Raw genomic sequence first — 17,876 nt, 5'->3', positions numbered from 1 at the left:
ACACTTGAAACCAGGTAACTTATAAAGAAATAAAACTTATTTCTTACAGTTCTGGAGGCTGGGAAGTTCAAGGTTGAGGGTGTGCATTTGGTGAGAGCCTTCTTGCTCGTGGAGAGTCGGCAGAGTTCCAAGGTGACACAGGGCATCACACGATGAAGGGCTGATCACATGAGCTTAGGTCTTGCTTTGTCAGCTTATAAAGCCACCGGTCCCACTCCCATGATCCATAATCCCATTAATCCATAAATAAAATCCAGTCACCTCTTAAAGGAGCCACCTCTCACTTCTGCCACATAGGGGATTCACGTTTGCCATGAGTTTTGGAGGGGGCAAATATTGAAACCATAGCAGTAGATAAGCATACGAATTATCATAACTCAATATTGTTTAATAGCATGTCATCATGACCTGGAGTGCACTCCATTTTTCATCCATTCATCCTGTGTAATTCACATAACTGGATGATTATGCAAACACTCTTCCCTGCTCAGGGGATTTAATAGAAACAATAGTAAGCAATCGGCTGGATTTCAGCAAGGCACACATCCTTTTTAGTCACCTCTCCTGCGTGTAAGCTTTGAAGGAGTAAAATGCTTCCAAAGATCCAGGGTATCTCACAAAGTCCCCACATTCCCATCTCTTCTTATCAGGATCAGTGACAAAATATGAGGGTCCTGTGCAAAATGGGAAAATGTGGAGTTCAGTGTTCAAAAAATTATTGAGAATTTTGGGACTGTTGTCACAGAGCCCTAAACCACCCCTGAGCCTGCACAGATCACCTGCCCATTCGTGATGCTGGCCCCGGTCTTTATTGCCTTTCTCTACAGGCTAAGATCCTAACTGGCTTTGAGTTTTAATTTCTGGGAAGGGTTGCCATTAACCCAGATTATTTTATTGGATTGCATTTCTTCAGCTGAGAACATCTAAGAATTGGAGGGAATAGGACCAGGGAGAGGTTCATTTTTGTGACAGCCAGCAAAGCAGAATGCACACTCTGGACCCAGATTGCTTGGGTTCCAAACCCTCTCAACCACTTACTGGGACCTTGCGTGAGGAACAGAAGCTCTCTGTGTCTCCAGTTTCTTACCTGCAGAATGGGAATGACAAGAGTAATTGTTATAGATTCTCATGAGGACTGTGTGAGTTGATTCACGTAAAGCACTTGGTAAGTGACTCACGTGGTTGAATTGTTTTTCTTATTGTTTTGAAGAGTATATTCTCCATATTAAACTTTTGTGGTTACATGCAGTAAAATTATCCCCATTCAGAATGAAGCTTGTCATTTGGGGAAGAGAAATACTTAATATTAATGTAGTTGAATTTATCCAACTATGTTATGGCTTTTATATTTTATGTTTTAAAATCCTTTTTTATCGTAAAAATACAAAGATATTAGCCTATATTTTTCTTCTGAAATTTTTACATCAAAGTCTTTACTAATTTATTTTTAATATGGTTCCAGGTAGAAATCCAATTTTGTGTGTGTGTGGCGGGAGGAAGTGGCCCTCTTTTCCTCTCATTTTCTCTCAATGATCCAGCCACACCTGTGCTGTTGCTCTGTCTGGAATTTGACTCTGGGCCTTGGCGCATAGTATCTATCAGCTCTGCCTTGACTTGTCCTTCCCAAGATACTACATTAGATGACCCCCTACCTCCTTCAAGTTCTTACTCAAATATTCCCTTCTCATTGAAGATTTTGAAATTTAAAATTGCAAAACCTTCTCTCCTGCTACCACTCCCCTGCCCCCTACCCGTCACAGGCACACATGGAAAGATACACACAGGCACGCATGCCATGCTCCTTTTTAAATTTTTTTTTCTGCACAGTATTTCTTTTTTTTTATTTTAAGTTCCAGGATACATGTGCAGAATGTGCAGGTTTGTTACGTAGGTATATATGTGCCATGGTGGTTTGCTGAACCCATCAACCCATCATCTAGGTTTTAAACCCCACATTCATCGGTATTTGTCCTAATGCCCTCCTTCCCATGTCCCCCCCACCCCCCGACAGGCCCCAGTGCGTGTTGTTCCCCTCCCTGTGTCCATGGGTTCTCTTTGTTCAACTCCCACTTATGAGTGAGAACATGTGGTGTTTGGTCTTCTGTTCCTGTGTTAGTTTGCTAAGAGTGATGACTTCTGGCTTCATCCATGTCCCTGCAAAGGACATGATATCATTCCTTTTTATGACTGCATAGTATTCCGTGGTGTATATGTGCCACATTTTCTTTCACCAGTCTATCATTGATGGGCATTTGGGTTGTTTCCAAGTCTTTGCTAGTGTAAATAGTGCTGTAATAAACATACATGTGCATGTGTCTTTATAGTAGAATGATGTATAATCCTTTGGGTATATACCCAGTAATAGGATTGCTGGGTCAAATGGTATTTCTGGTTCTAGATCCTTAAGGAATCACCACACTGTTTTACACAATGGTTGAACTAGTTTACACTCCCATCAACAGTGTAAAAGCATTCCTGTCTCTCCACAGCCTAGCCAGTATCTATTGTTTCTTGACTTTAATAATTGCCATTCTGACTGGCATGAGGTGATATCTCATTATGGCTTTGATTTGCATTTCTCTAATGATCAGTGATGATGAGCTTTTTTTATATGTTTGTTGGCCACATAAATGTCCTTTTGACAAGGGTCTGTTTATATCCTTTGCCCACTTTTTGATGGGGTTTTTTTCTTCTAAATTTGTTTACATTGCTTGTAGATTCTGGATATTAGACTTTTGTCAGTTGGGTAGATTGCAAAAATTTTCTCCCATTCTGTATGTTGCCTGTTCACTCTGATGCTAGTTCCTTTTGCTGCTTGGCACAGTATTTTTTTGCACAGTATTTAATTACTATATGAAACACTAAATGTTTAGCTTATTTATTTTCAAATTGCCTTTCTCCCTCTACTAGAATGAAAAGTCCTTGAAATCAGGAATAATTTATTTTGTTTGGTCATAGCTTCAATTTCTAGAATGGTATCCTCTCTTTAGAATATTTCAATATTCTTCTTCTAGAACTCAAAGCACCTATAAATAGTTCTCATCTTGGGCTTTCTTTATTTGTGTGTGCGTGTGTTTGTGTGTATGTGTGTGTGTTGGAGATTGTAGGTTTTGACTCCTCTTTCCGGATTTATCAAGTAAATCCCAGGCTCTCATCATCAGTGACGGAGAAATTTTCCCAAGGGCCAGTGCTTCAAACTGTCTTCTGACTTTAATGCTTTTTTAGGCATGGATTTATAAAACACTTTAAAAACATTTCAAAGAGAATTGAAAGGGAAACAAAAGTAAAAGGAGAAGGAACTTACAGGACATATCAACAAATTATAGCCCAAATAATGATTGGGTATTCATTAGTATTTTAAGAGAATTTGTATAAGTATGTATATTACTCTGATATTAAAAAGTTTTAAAAAGTTATTGTCTTTTAAATATATTCTGAAATATTTGCATGTAAATACTGTGCTTTCTGAATTTTTTTAAAGTAATCTGCGTAGTGTGTGGCATGGGTATAGATGAAACAAGGTAGGTCATATACTGATGGTTATGGAAGCTGGCATATGTGAACTCTGGGTTCATTTGATTTGTTTAAACATTTCTTAAAAAGGTAAAAATTGGCCAGGCGTGGTAGTTCATGCCTGTAATTCCAGCACTTCGGGAGGCCAAGGTGGGAGGATTCCTTGAGCCCTGGAGTTGGAGATGAGCCTGGACAACAAAGGGCAACCTTGTCCTACAAAAAACAAATAATGATTAGGCAGATGCAGTGGCACACTCCTGTAGTACCAGCTACTCTGGAGGCTGAGGTGGGAGGATTGCTTGAGCCTAGGAAGTTGAGGATGCAGTGAGTTATGATCTTGCCACTGCATTCCAGCCTAGGTGACAGAGTGAGACCCTGTCTCAATAAATAAATAAATAAACAAACCTTTCAGGAAAGGTTCTCTAGACATGCAGTTTCCTATATTGTTGGAAGCTAATGTCTCCATCTTCTCATTCAGAAGAAAAATGTGTTTTAAATGACTATATGGTAATTCAGTCATTTTTTTTCACTCATTCATTCTTTTATTTGTTCAACAATTATTTATTAATGCCTACCAGGTTTATTTTATTTTATTTTTATGTATTTGATTTTGTATATATGGGGGTCTTGCTATGTTGCCTAGGCTGGTCTCAAACTCATGGGCTTCAGCAATCCTGCCACCTCAGCCTTGCAAAGTGCTGAGATTACAGGTGTAAGCCACCTCGCCTGGCCCTTACTAGACTTTAAGCACTACAGTGTCAACACAGGCTCACTGTTCAAAGACAGGTAGTCAAAAAGACAACGGGATGCAACAGAGTTCTTTGTGGAGGTTTAGGAACATGAGAAGAAGGCTGCTTAGGTGAGGGTGGAAAAGACTTCTTGAAAGTGGTGACCCTCTGCTCAGTCTCAAAGGAAGTACAGGGGTCATCTAGAAGAAGAAAGAAGAAATATGCTTAACCTCTCCTGCATGCTGACCTGTCTCCCAACTAACATTTTTACATGCTGACTAGATGCCAAACCCTGAACTAGCTACTTGATATTTCATTACCTGATTATTCTTCTTCAAAGCCCTCAAATAAAATGTTCTTATTATTGCCCTTTGAGGTACTGAGAGAGAAGTAATTTTTCTAGGTTCACAGACCTTGGGCTCCAGGTTTACTAATTCTAAAAAGTCACATTATTTCATCAACACAAAGCCAAAAGAGAAATTTTGAACGCTAGTGACCATGTTGACACTGCAAAAGTAATGACAGCAATACAAGCATTAACATGTACCTTATGCATAAAAGAGGTAATTAAGAGTGTTTGTCTACCTTGCGCTAAAATATATGGTTAAAAATGAAAAGCCTAATTTTAATTAGTTTGTATTCACAGAGTTATTTTTCCTTAGTCATGTTTTACAACCACCTCCAAAACAAAATTTTTAATATCACAACTGATATTTAATATTTAATTATTTATTTAATGTCTGAGTAATTTCCCTCACCTTAACATTTAGGAAAACCAATGTTTCTATCATGAGCGTCCGTATGAAAAGACCACCAAGCAGGCTTTGTGTGAGCAATAAAACTTTTTAATCACCTGGGTGCAGGCGGGCTGAGTCCGAAAATAGAGTCAGTGAAGGGAGATAAGGGTGGGGCCGTTTTATAGGATTTGGGTAGGTAAAGGAAAATTGCAGTCAAAGGGGAGTTATTCTGTGGTGGCATGAGTGGGGGTCACAGGGTGCTCAGTGGGGGAGCTTTTTGAGCCAGGATGAGCCAGGAAAAGGATTTTCACAAGGTAATGTCATCACTTAAGGCAAGGACTGGCCATTTTCACTTCTTTTGTGGTGGAATGTCATCAGTTAAGGTGGGGGCAGGGCATTTGCACTTCTTTCGTGATTCTTCAGTTATTTCAGGCCATCTGGGCATATACATGCAAGTCACAGGGGATGCGATGGCTTGGCTTGGGCTCAGAGGTCTGACAGTTTCCATATAGACCCATCACGGAAGGGACATTGAGAAAAGTTTGTCAGAAAGAAAAAAAAAAAGCCCAGGATTTTTGTGTTTGAGCCATAGTGAGTGATGGGCAGAACATGGCCAACTCCCTAACAGCAAATGGTCCAGTGATACACTTCACCGTCCTGTGAGAGCTGAGGATGCAGGGACCTAGTGGCGCTATCTGTGCCCTTTCTGAGTCGTGTCCTCACTCTGCTAGCTTCTCTCTCAAGCTATCAGCACAATGGTCGGCCTGAATAGCATTCTTAAGGACATAAAGCTTTTATAGAGTGGGGCAACATGAATTGTTTTAAAGCAGTTTTCAGATAGATAGTTCAATATTCATGCCTAACAATGATGACAGCATCTTCAGCTTCAATTCCAGCAGTATTTTTTCAGCTTATATCTTAGATGACATTTGTACCCATCAAAACCTGTCTATATCCCACATAGTATGGCGTTTCAGTGTATTTCAGTCTTAATGCTGATGGAATGCAACACATTAGGGGACCCTGTTGTAACAAGCAGGTGCAGTCACTTCCTCTGCTAAAATGAAAGGGGTCAGGATTTGGGAAATAAATAAATAAATAAATAAATAAATAAATAAATAAATAAATCCCTGTCCATTTCATAACACATTGACAGGAAGAAAAGACAAGTGCAACTTATCATTATAGATGTTGTTATTAACCTTCCTTGTTTATACTGCACATTTCCAATTATACCCATTATGATGGACTTAGCTAGAGGGCAGGTCGCGTTTTTTAAATGGGTTGAGAGCAGTAGTGGTTTAGCTAGTGTTCATTTGTTTTCTATTGCATGGCTAAGCATGCTGTATGGTCTTTTTCCTGTTTTACATATTGGATACATAAGAAACTCTCCTTTAATTGTGCTAAATTGGTGGTTCTCCTCCCTGGGAATTTTTTAAAACATGCTAATACTTGAGCTCCACCCATCAGGGATTGTCATTTAATTAGTTTGGGTTTCTGAGAGGAGGGTGGGGCACTAGGAATTTGAGAAAGCATCCCTGAGATTCTGATATGCAGCTGGAATTAAACACAAGGAGATCAGCTATGGATGACTTCAGTTGTGATATGTAGAGACTAAGGAAGGGCAGACTCAAAGTGGGTCACTATTTGATAAGATTAGTTCTCTCTAAATTGGATATGTTTTAAGAACAGCAGTGGTTGGGGATAGAAAGCCGAGGATATTGGAAGGAGTCCCTGGAAATTAGAACTATGGCCTGGGCTTCTGAGTGTGTTGTGTCTACTACAGGAAGTTTATATTTGCCTTGACTCTTATCCTGGATAGTTTGTGCAGATATAAACATGAATTGCTCTTTCTTAAGTCTATACAAAGGGCTTTCATATAAAAAAATTTCAAGTTCACTATATATATATATATATATATATATATATATATATATAATATATACACATACACATATATATAGCATTTGAAAAAAACTTTAAATCCCACTTAATTAAGCATTCCTAGCAGCTATCCTGTGAATTGTCTCAGCAGTATTACCCACATAGGACAAGTAAGAAAATTGAAGTTCTGAAAGGTTAAATGCCTTGCCCAAGGTCATATAGCAATTCAGTAATGAGCTGGGATTAGAAATCAGAGCCCTGAAGGTCTTGTCTGTTGTCAGATCCATTGAATTTGGCTTCTGTTGCAAAATGAATGATGATTATAAAAATTTAAGAATATAGAGTACATTTTTTTTCAGGCAGTATTTCAAAATGAAAGAAGTATATGGATACCCTGAAGCTTATTTTTAACATTCCTGGAAAGTTTAACAGAAAAGCTTTGCAATTTTGCCTAATTTCATTTATATATAGATAGATAGAATCTTTAGCTCAGTGTTCATTTTGAAGTACTTCAAGATTTAAGCTGGGAGGGAATTTTAGGGGAAGATGCTGCTGTTGATGTATCTGCTCTATATATGGAACACCAAGATGAATAGGAAGGAAGTATATAAAACCTTCCTACTCATAGTTCTACTAGGGCCTTGCATTTTTTTTAACCACTTAAGCCTGCATTTCTCCTTGAACAAAGAGAGAACATTGATGGATTTGGATAATAAATACAAAGTTCATATTATCGTTTCTGAACTCCTATAAAACTAAAGAGATCTTTTACGTTATTATCTATCTGTCAAGTTTCACTTCTGCTGCACTGGGTAGATTTAATAATGCATGTATGTACATTTCAGCATAACACCAGCACCTAGTTGAGTTGCCTACATATAGCAGGTACCTCACAAATATTTATTAATGATGACAGCACTGTATATGGTAAATGTTTCACTCTGATAACTCAGAGTCACAGATTTAAAGGTGAATAAACAGGCTGCCTAATATTGTACTGCCATCTTTGTCTGTCACTAGTATTGACTTAGAAACAGACTTCTTTTTGTTTTTGTTTTTTTTGTTTGTTTGTTTGTTTGTTTTTGAGATGGAGTCTCGCCCTGTTGCCCAGGCTGGAGTGCAGTGGCACAATCTCGGCTCACTGCAAGCTCTGCCTCCCAGGTTCATGCCATTCTCCTGCCTCAGCCTCCTGAGTAGCTGGGACTACAGGTGCCCACCACTACGTCTGACTAATTTTGTGTATTTTTAGTAGAGACAGGGTTTCGCCTTGTCAACCAGGATGGTCTCAATCTCCTGACCTCATGATCCACCCACCTCAGCCTCCCGAAGTGCTGGGATTACAGGCGTGAGCCACTGCGCCCAGCCAGAAACAACCTTCTCAATGACAATTTGGAATTTTTTCCAAGTCCAAGTTGTTTTCTCCTCATATTAATGCTCCTTCTTGAATAAATGCTAAGTCTCTTCAGTTTTATAGCATCCATTTGTGATGTTTCTGCTATAGTAACACATACAGAGTAGCTATGGTTATTTTGAGGTAAGTCTTATACTCTCTTCCCATTAAATTTTAATTCAGTGTTTCACAAACAAGTTTGTTGAGGGACACAAAAAAACCTCCTTCGAATGTTTGAACGATGCCAGCAGAATTCTGTATCAAGAAATGAAAAGGTCCAGTGATCCTGTTGTGTAGATAATTTTAAGAATAGCAGTGCAGTCAGTCTACTTTTTCCACACATTTGAAATGCAATCCTATGCTGGAATTAGAAATAAAATGTACATGTTTCTTATTATACATGCACATGGGGGTGATAGTCTTTTGAATGATCATATAATGTTTCATACAAACCAAGACATTTATGAGAGTGAATGGAGGAGTTATTATTATTTAAGCTAGGATAATAGGTATTAGCTAAAATTGCCCCGAGAGAGCAGAATGTTTGACCATCCTAGTCATTCCTCTCCAATAATATGAGAACATAGTTGTAGGTACTAATTGCCTTGCAATTGTAGTTTGATTTACCAGGAACATGGAATGGTTTTAAGCCATTCATTGTCTGCTCCTAGATGTACAAAACAGGAATGAGACTCAGTTCCGAATGGAAAGCTGGTTTGTCACTTTTTTTTCTTTGTCTAAATTACAGAAAATTTAACTATTGAAACTTTTCTTCTATTTTTTAAAATCTTTCTTTTCTTTCATGAACTCCCATTATGCTAGAGAAAATTCCTTGTACGTGGCAAGGTGTACACGCATCCCATGCAGTATCTCATGTAATCCTAGAAACTTAGCTGGCCTGTTTTACAACTTAGGAAGTTGAGGCTTAGCAAGGTCAAAGAAATAACCTAAAGTCTAACAGGTGTTAGGGTTGCAACTCAACCCTAGGAAGTATTTAATGTGAAACTGTTAATGTGATATTAATCTTCAAAAGCATTGGTGTCATCCTTTTGCTTCAATCTTTGTGAGAGAGGAATCACCAGGATGGGTTCAGTTTTGTTTTTGAGTGGTAAGTTGTATATATAAGTGAAGAGGAGGAAAGAGAACTTCAGAGTGAGAACCAGGAGTTATAAAGTGGTAGGCCTGGAACAGTAGTGGTGCTGTGAAGCGTAATAGACCACTGATACTTAATGAGTAATAGAAATATTTGAGAAACAAGGGGAACCTCTAAAGGTTAATTTTTAAAATCTCTTATAATTCTGCAAGTTGCTGCTAGATTAACTGCCACGCACTGCTGGTACATGACTATCCTTCATCTACTCTGCACCTACGCTTGCCTCTAGCAGTGCCCCCAATTTCCTGGCCACACATTCGTCTCCAACCCTGCCTCTCCCATCAGCCAGTGCCTGTGTTCACTCCTGTTCTACTATCTATTTGCTGTCCCTCTACTCTTACATTTTAGATTAGTTGGAAACTTAGTGAGTCAGTTCTTTATTTTAACTCATTAATCGAATAACCCTGACATCAGGGCTCAGCATTCATGACACTAATTCAGTGTGATGTGCTCCAGCCTACCTAGCTGCAAATCACCCAAAGGGTCTCTTTACATACTCGTTTCTTCTCTCTTTGCTATATCATCTTTCTGGAAAAGACGAGTGTAGACCTTCACAAAGAATCTATAAACATCTCTTAATGTTTGTAGCCCATTCATATGCTTTCTATGATAAATATGTTTCTTAATCTTTGAGTCACCATCTTCTCTAAATGTTACTTCTTTTGACTATAATTAATAGCAACTTTAATTATACCTGATGACTTAGTGATAATAAAATATGCATAAATCGAAACTGAATTTAAACTAGTTATTAGTCATAATCATGCTTGAGCAATTGTTAATGTTGGCAAACAGGCACTTAAATTTATTGTTATTTTTCATAAGCCTAATGAGGTCGGAAACATCACTCACAAAAGCTTACAAACATGGCACTTTTTTAGCACTGAAATCTTCTGTAAGCGAGTGCTATTGAAAAATTGCTTAGAAGGGAATAAGTATTCCTTTAGAATAACAGAAGGACAGTGATGTAAACCACCTCCCCCCACACCCCTACCCCCGAATGCTCTCTCTTTCCCTTCATCATACTATAAAGTCTCTTTTAGTGGAAATATCATGGGCCTAAATGTCTGCCTAGCACAGTTTTAACTCTAGCTAGGTGATTTTTGGGAAATTATTTACTTCTTCCACCCTTCATTTTCTTACCTGTAAAAAGGGAATAATGATAAGAAGTGATAATAATAAAATAAGGTAGCATATGCATACGTAAAATGCCCAGACGTGGATCTGACGTAGATTAAGATGGTAATTCCTAGAAACATTTAATATGTTTTACACACATAGGTGATCTAAATGTAGTCCAGTGGCAAAGCCACGATCCTCCCCTCTCTATAGCTACTTCCCCAAATCACTTTTTCTTCAGTATTCAATGGAAAAGGAGGTGTTGTTTGACATCACTCTGAGAGCTACTACTTGGCCTTTCCCCATCTTCTCTTATCTGGCTTCAAATCATGATACTGGAGGCTGCCTCAGACTCCACTTCTTTTGTTGCTAGTTACCTTTTGGATTTCTGGAATTATTGTTCTCCCTTGATACAGCCCTCATGCTGGCTTCAAAATGAAGTGAAATTTTTACAGGAAAGGGATATGGATCCAGACCGTAAGAGATGATTTTTTATTTTATTTTGTTTTATTTATTTAATTTAAGCTCTAGGGTACATATGCACAACATGCAGGTTTGTTACACAGGTATACATATGCCATGTTGGTTTGCTGCACCCATCAACTCATAATTTATATTAGGTATTTCTCCTAATGCTATCCCTCCCCCAGGCCCTCACCCCTCGACAGGCCCTGGTGTGTGATGTTCCTCACCCCATGTCCAAGTGTTCTCATTGTTCAGTTCTCACCTATGAGTGAGAACATGTGGTATTTAGTTTTCTGTCCTTGTGTTAGTTTGCTGAGAATGATGGTTTCCAGCTTCATCCATGTCCCTGCAAAGGACATGAACTGATCCTTTTTTATGGCTGCATAGTATTCCATGGTGTATATGTGCCACATTTTCATAATGCAGTCTATCATTGAAATCTCATGCAAGAAAGAATTCAGGACAAGTCCATAGAGTAAAGTGAAAGCAAGTTTATTAAGAAAGTAAAGGAATAAAAGAATGACTACTTCATAGACAGAGCAGCCCAGAGGGCTGATGATTGCCCATTTTTATGGTTATTTCCTGATGATATGCTCAACAAGGTGGGGATTATTCATGCCTCCCCTTTTAAGACCATGTAGGGTAACTTCCTGATGTTGCCATGGCATCTGTAAACTGTCATGGAGCTGGCTGGAGGGTAGCCGTGAGGATGACCAGAGGTCTTTCTTGTGGCCATCTTGGTTTTGGTGGGATTTAGCTGGCTTCTTTACTGTAGCCCATTTTATCAGCAAGGTCTTTATGACCTATATCTTATGCTGACCTCCAATCTCATCCTGTGACTTAGAATGCCTTAACCATCTGGGAATGCAGCCCAGTAGACCTCAGCCTTATTTTACCCAGCCCCTATTCAAGTTGGAGTTGCTCTGGTTTAAATGCCTTGGACAAAAATGAGAAAATCATTGACTGCTCTATCCCAAGTGTACACCGCCTGCCCTTGAGCTTCCCACAACACCACTTAAGTCTGTTGTGTGTAAAGGATTCTGCTATAGGTTTGACCATAATTTGAGGCATTTACATCATAAGGAGAGGAAAATTCTTTAAAATTGAATGCTATATATGTCCATTGCAAAGTTCAAGGAAAGAGAGAGAGAGAGAGGGAGGGAGGGAGAGAGAGAGAGAAAGAAAGAAAAGAAAGAAAGAAAGGAAGAAAGAAAGAAGAAAGAAAGAAAGAAAGAAAGAAAGAAAGAAAGAAGAGAGAGAGAGAGAGAAAGAAAAGAAAGAGAAAGAAAGAAAGAAAGAGAAAGAAAGAAAGAAAGACTCTTAACAGGTAGTTCACACATCTCTGGTGTTGTTTCTCTAGCTCAGGATCATCCCTTAACTCTCTCTCTCTCTCCAAAGGCATACATTTTTCTTCACTTATGCACAGTGGTGATCAGTTTCTCCTCTGGAAAATCTTACTTCGATACTAAATGTTGATTTTCACTGGATGATCTATCCTTTTCAACCTCCACCCGAATATCTGTGGGGCATGAAAGTCAGTGCAACTATTTTTCTCAAACTTTAGATTATTTTACCTGGAGTCACACCATGAAGACAGACTACTTCAGTGTGTGGTGTGTATCGTATGTGTATGGTGTGTGCATGTGCATGTTTAGTGTAAAGGGAGAAGTATTGATCCATGCTGTATACGTAGTCTCCCTTAGGGTTTCTCTCTCCGTGTGAGGTGAAGGCATTCCTTTCATTTTTTTTCTATTGTTTTCAATCTTTATTTACAAACTCCTAAGATAATATTTGGACAAAACACACATACACACAAACCCACACTCAAGTAAACATTCTAAAGCTAAACGGTACAGTATAGGCTAAACAGAGATAGTACGGTATAACTGGCATTAATTGGGGGTAGGCGAAGAGACTTTTTCCTAAAGGCATAATTATTTACAAAAGATTTTTCCCGCCCAAATAAAGATAGCTTTTTATATTATTATGAGGCAGACCTGTCTTGGCAACCCTCTTTTTCTTTTTAAGCATCTATTTCTGAACTCCTCACAGAACCTTAACTACATTTAAAAAGGGGCCAATTACAACATCTGTTCTTTCAAATAGCAGCATGTCTCCTTTGACTTTATTGGCATGTTCTGCCAGGAAAGAGGTAGCCCACTCAAATGGGGCAACTGAGGACGATTTAACGAAGGGACTATTTACAAAGGAATAGGAAGTGTTAAGGTAGACTTACAGGGTATGATGGTTTAGTATCTGGGCTAGTGGAAGTTAAGAGTCATAAAGTTGATGGAGGGAGAAACAGTTAGTGGAATGAAAGAAAAGTATTTAATAGCTATAAGCAAATGCCACTCCATAGGAACTGTGGCTTTCGTTAGAGGTAGGGAGATAACTTGAGGCAATACAGAGGATGGAATCTGATGGAATAAATGCCTTCATGTCTCTATCTCTTCATTTGCCCTTTTTTTCTTTTCTTTTGTGTGTCCCATCCCTCCATTGGCAAAGGCCAAACAGAAACCAATAAGGCAGGGGGCCACCAATGCAGCCCACCTATGGGTATAAAGCAGGTTAAAGCAGGACAAAGGGGATCTTGGGGAACAGATGGAAAAGATCCTGTACATCTCCTTAACTTCCAGTTCAAAGTCATGAGATGTGCGAAGTTGTTGGTCTCTCCTCCTTCTGAGAATCTCATTTAAAATGATAGGAAAGGAATTTTAAAAGCCCTAATTCCTTCTCAAAAACAAAAGGAGAGGACCATTAGTGGAGGGGAGATCTTTATGGATGACAGAACATTAATGGGTGAGACCAAAAAGTAGAGAAATTGATGACACGACATTGTGAGCCATGACCTAATGTAGCAGGAAGGTGGTTGGTGGCAAGGAGAAAGCTCTACCCAAGAGGACTATGCCGAGCTGTGGTGACTGGTCTGATGGAGGACAGGAGTGAGGGGTAGGACTTAAAAAAATATGGGTTATTAAGTAACCAGTAGAGGCATAAAAATAGCAACATCATTATCAAAGATTGAAAGATGGTACAAAGTAAATTGTCAATTACTGCAAAAAGTCAATACGTAATGTCTGAAGTTCATAAATCAAGAAGTAATGACATAAGCATAGTATTTATAGATTTGGAGGTAACCATAGAAAAATTAAATACAGAAGCAGTTGAAGGTGTTCCTTCTGAAAAGGAAGACAGAGAGTAAGGAAGCTTTCATAGTGGGTGAGTTGCTTCTCACTGTGAGTCTTCTAGTATTCATGATTTTTAAAAAATGCATATATAATTTTAATAAATTCTTATTTCATTGTACTGGCTTTCTGTAAGTTAACATCTTGATATGGGTAGGTCCATTATTTATACCAAACCTACCAGTTGATTCCATCTTTGCCTACACTGTCTTTTCTCTCCACTCTTTAAAACCCTCACTGTGCTCCTCCCCCTCTCCCACCTTCCCCATGTGCTCACACCCAGAGCCATACTCACATACCTTCCTTCTGAATGTAGTTAATTACATGTCTGTCTTTGTAAATAAATGCCTTGCACTCTTACATCTCAGTGCCTTTCTTCAAAGTGTTTCCTTGGCCTGAATGGCTCCATTCATATATATATGCATATATATATGATTTCATTCATATATATATGCATATATATGATTTCATTCATATGTATATGCATATATATGATTTCATTCATATATATGCATATATGATTTTTTTCTATTTAACCATCAAGGCCCTCAAAGCAGATAAAAATCTGTCTCCTTCATGAGCCCTCTTTGGTTGCCAAATTCTAAAATGATTTCTGTTTCTTCTATACCTACCTAACCCTGTGTCACTCTCTGACACTGCTCACACTGCAGTGTCTTCTAACTAGTTGTGTATATGTCTGCCCCTTTTCTTCTTGCTTAATTGTAAGTTCTGTAGGTCAGAGATTTGTGTCTGTATTTATAGTGCAAATAGTCTATCTTCCACATAGCAATTGAAATAGTTGCTAGGCACTTTAATGATAATTGATTTTTGTTGTTGATGTTGATTCAGAAGGCATCTAAAGATTGTCAAATGAGTGCCTCAACACATTAACGTGAGCATCAGTTTTTTTTTTGTTGATGTTCCTATTAATACTTCTACTTCTCAGCAAAACCCTGAAGTAAACAATATTTTGTTCTTTCCCAATTTTAGTGCCTCTTCCCTAAATTCCAATTATATACATATGGTTATAAGGTTATGAGGTTATAAAGAATAAGAAATCTAATAAACTAATATCCATAAATTGGTTACTAATATATTAATTATTATAGGTATGTTTTGTTTGCATTATAAAAAGTGGCCTGGATGGAGAAATCCCTTACTCAAGGGATTGAGTTGCTAACAATAAAACACCAGCGATTTCAGCTGTTGTTTGGAGATCAAAGAGGGCTTCTGGGGCCCCTCTGATCATGTCAAAAAACTTTTATGCCATTGGCAAGGTAGATTCTAATTAAACATATTAAGACAGTGGGAAATAATTATATTTGAAATCACCATTGTTAAGTATTGTGTGTTTATTTCATAAAAGTAAGATGGAGTGTTAACTCTTGGTCTTTGCTTGTTATTGTCATTCCCAGGTTGACTTTCCACATGTGCTTACTTTATCTCTCTCTCAGTTGCTACCTGGATTTTGATCTACATCAACATAAAAGGGCACTATTTAATTTCCTTTTTCCTTTACTTCAGGAAATGCCACAATAAAACAGTCTCGATACAGAATCATCATCCAAGAAGCAGCCAATGGAGGCCAGGAATGCCCAGATACCTTATATGAGGAGAGAGAGTGTGAAGATGTCTACTTGTGTCCTATATATCGGTAAGTAGTTATCTTTTAAAATTATCATTAGACCTACTACAAATTATAATCTATTTTCTTTCATATAATATATGGTCATTTGGTGAAAAATAAGAAGTAAGAGGGGATCTGGGATTTACATATCTTCAAATATTTTACTATTCTTACCCTCTTATCTGGAACATATTTGGGAGGAGTAGAGAATATGAAAGTCTAATTAACAGGGGGGAAAGGAAGCATGTTTGACCGTAAGTGAGCTGCTTGACTTACGCCACCAAGCAATCCATTTTCAGGATCATGTTCGAAAGAGATTCAGAATGAGGTTGTTACGGTTGTTATCTGGGGGCTGGGAGAAGGAATACACACCACACACACATACACACACACACACGCGCGCGCGCACGCAGGAGGTAACTTACCTTCATTCTATTGTTTTCATCCTAACATCTTTAGTCAAGAATTAAGAGCATATTTGTACTCCCTTGTTTATTTTAATTAAAAATGTTTTTGGTTCTCAATTTTTGTGATACACAATTTCAGAAACCATTCAATTAGAAAAAAAAAGTTTAACTTATGCATAAAATTTTTTATTACAAAAAGAAAATAAATAACTTTTAAACTATATATGTTCCCTGTATATTCCCTCTTGGCAAATTAGTGTTTACTATTGATAAAAATAATACTTGAGGTTTCTTTGCTTACTCACAAACTTCCCCCCTTTTAACACCTGACAATTTTAAATCTGATTGAAATGCTACTTTAAAGTGTATTGGGAGTAAATTCAATCTCTATGGGGTTTTACTGATTTGTGAAAATAATCCGTGGTCTTAAAAATAATATGGGTTTTATCAGCACACTTAAAAATGCCTTCAGCAAAAATGTCCCATGTTTCTGCTAATTATTTGAGAAACTAAACTTAAAGCTGACTTAAGCTGGAAATTCAGGGCTAATTATTTGAGAGAGTACAAGTTATTTCCTTTTTTAGAAAAAGATATTGTTGAAGAAGTCTAAATTACTATTGATTTTATCGTCCTTTACTTTCATTGTTTTTTATCCTATGACCAGTTTTGGGAGGATGTAAATAAACACTGGAACATGCCCAGAGACCTCATTTTTTTCCATTAACCACAGGGCCATTGTGGAAACACTGTCAATATTCATCCTTTTGTACAATGTCTAAATATTGAAACTTCTGAGCCCAGCAAAAGCTCTCAAGGAAGGTATCCAAATGAAAAAAAATAGCCAAATCAAATATTATTAGACGTTTTTATGAACCCAGGGTTGTTATAATCAGACAGAATCAAAAAACTATTAGTGGGATCTTCCATTTCTTTTGTCCACTCATTTTACTCTCCCATTGCACTTCAATTTAGCTCTTGTGTTTGGCTAGTTGCGGTCAATGACCTCCTGCTGCTTGTTCCCACAAAATCGGTTCTACTGGTATGAATTGGATCATTGTGCCATTTTTGCTTGATGCGTGTTCAAAATGTATCCAAGTTATCAGCATGAATCTCTGCTCTTCATGAAACTCCTTGAATTTTGAGTGATATATAGTCCAATTTAGATTTTGCTTTCCCCTTTATTGTGATGTTAGGGAGGAAATTGTCTTAGGAAGGCGATTTAACATAGGATTTTATCATTCTCTTCTGATTCTTCTTTCTGAATCCATTAAGGTGATATATTCACATGTTTACCAATTAAAACAAGAATCAAAATGCCTATTTAATCTGTCATTGAATTTGAACTTCTTCTCAGTACATTCAGTAGATAAGACAGCATGGCACCTTTATCCCTATGTAGAACTGGCAATAAATGTTGCCAAGAGGATGTGGCTGAATATCCAGAGACAGGACTGGCAACTGGCCTGTCCTGACTTGCACAGCCTGGGACAAATCATGTAACCTCTCTGAACCTGGGTTTATCATCTTAAATTGAAAGTTTAGTAAAGGATTCCAAAAATTTCTTTCCTCCATTTCAGTCTATTCACCAAGGTAAAGGACATTGAACTCCTCGGTCTCACTTTGGTCAAGAAGCCTATGTAAACTCAATTTAAGGAAAATTAATAAAAG

The 17,876-nt window shown here is 37.9% G+C and overlaps 1 protein-coding gene across 1 annotated transcript in view; it reads left to right on the top strand.

The window, feature by feature from the left end:
• The window catches only part of THSD7B (thrombospondin type 1 domain containing 7B), a 496,878-nt gene extending 481,046 nt beyond the window's left edge, over positions 1-15,832 (top strand). The window contains exon 11 of the mRNA XM_030916925.1: positions 15,699-15,832. Within this exon, the coding sequence (XP_030772785.1) occupies positions 15,699-15,832 (134 nt within the window). The remainder of the gene's footprint in view (positions 1-15,698) is intronic.
• The last annotated feature ends 2,044 nt before the right edge of the window (positions 15,833-17,876 follow it).

The sequence above is a fragment of the Rhinopithecus roxellana genome, chromosome 14 (assembly GCF_007565055.1).
Source record: "Rhinopithecus roxellana isolate Shanxi Qingling chromosome 14, ASM756505v1, whole genome shotgun sequence".
NCBI lineage: Eukaryota > Metazoa > Chordata > Mammalia > Primates > Cercopithecidae > Rhinopithecus > Rhinopithecus roxellana.
Note: the sequence above shows the minus strand (reverse complement) of the source record. Positions and strands in the feature narration are given on the sequence as shown.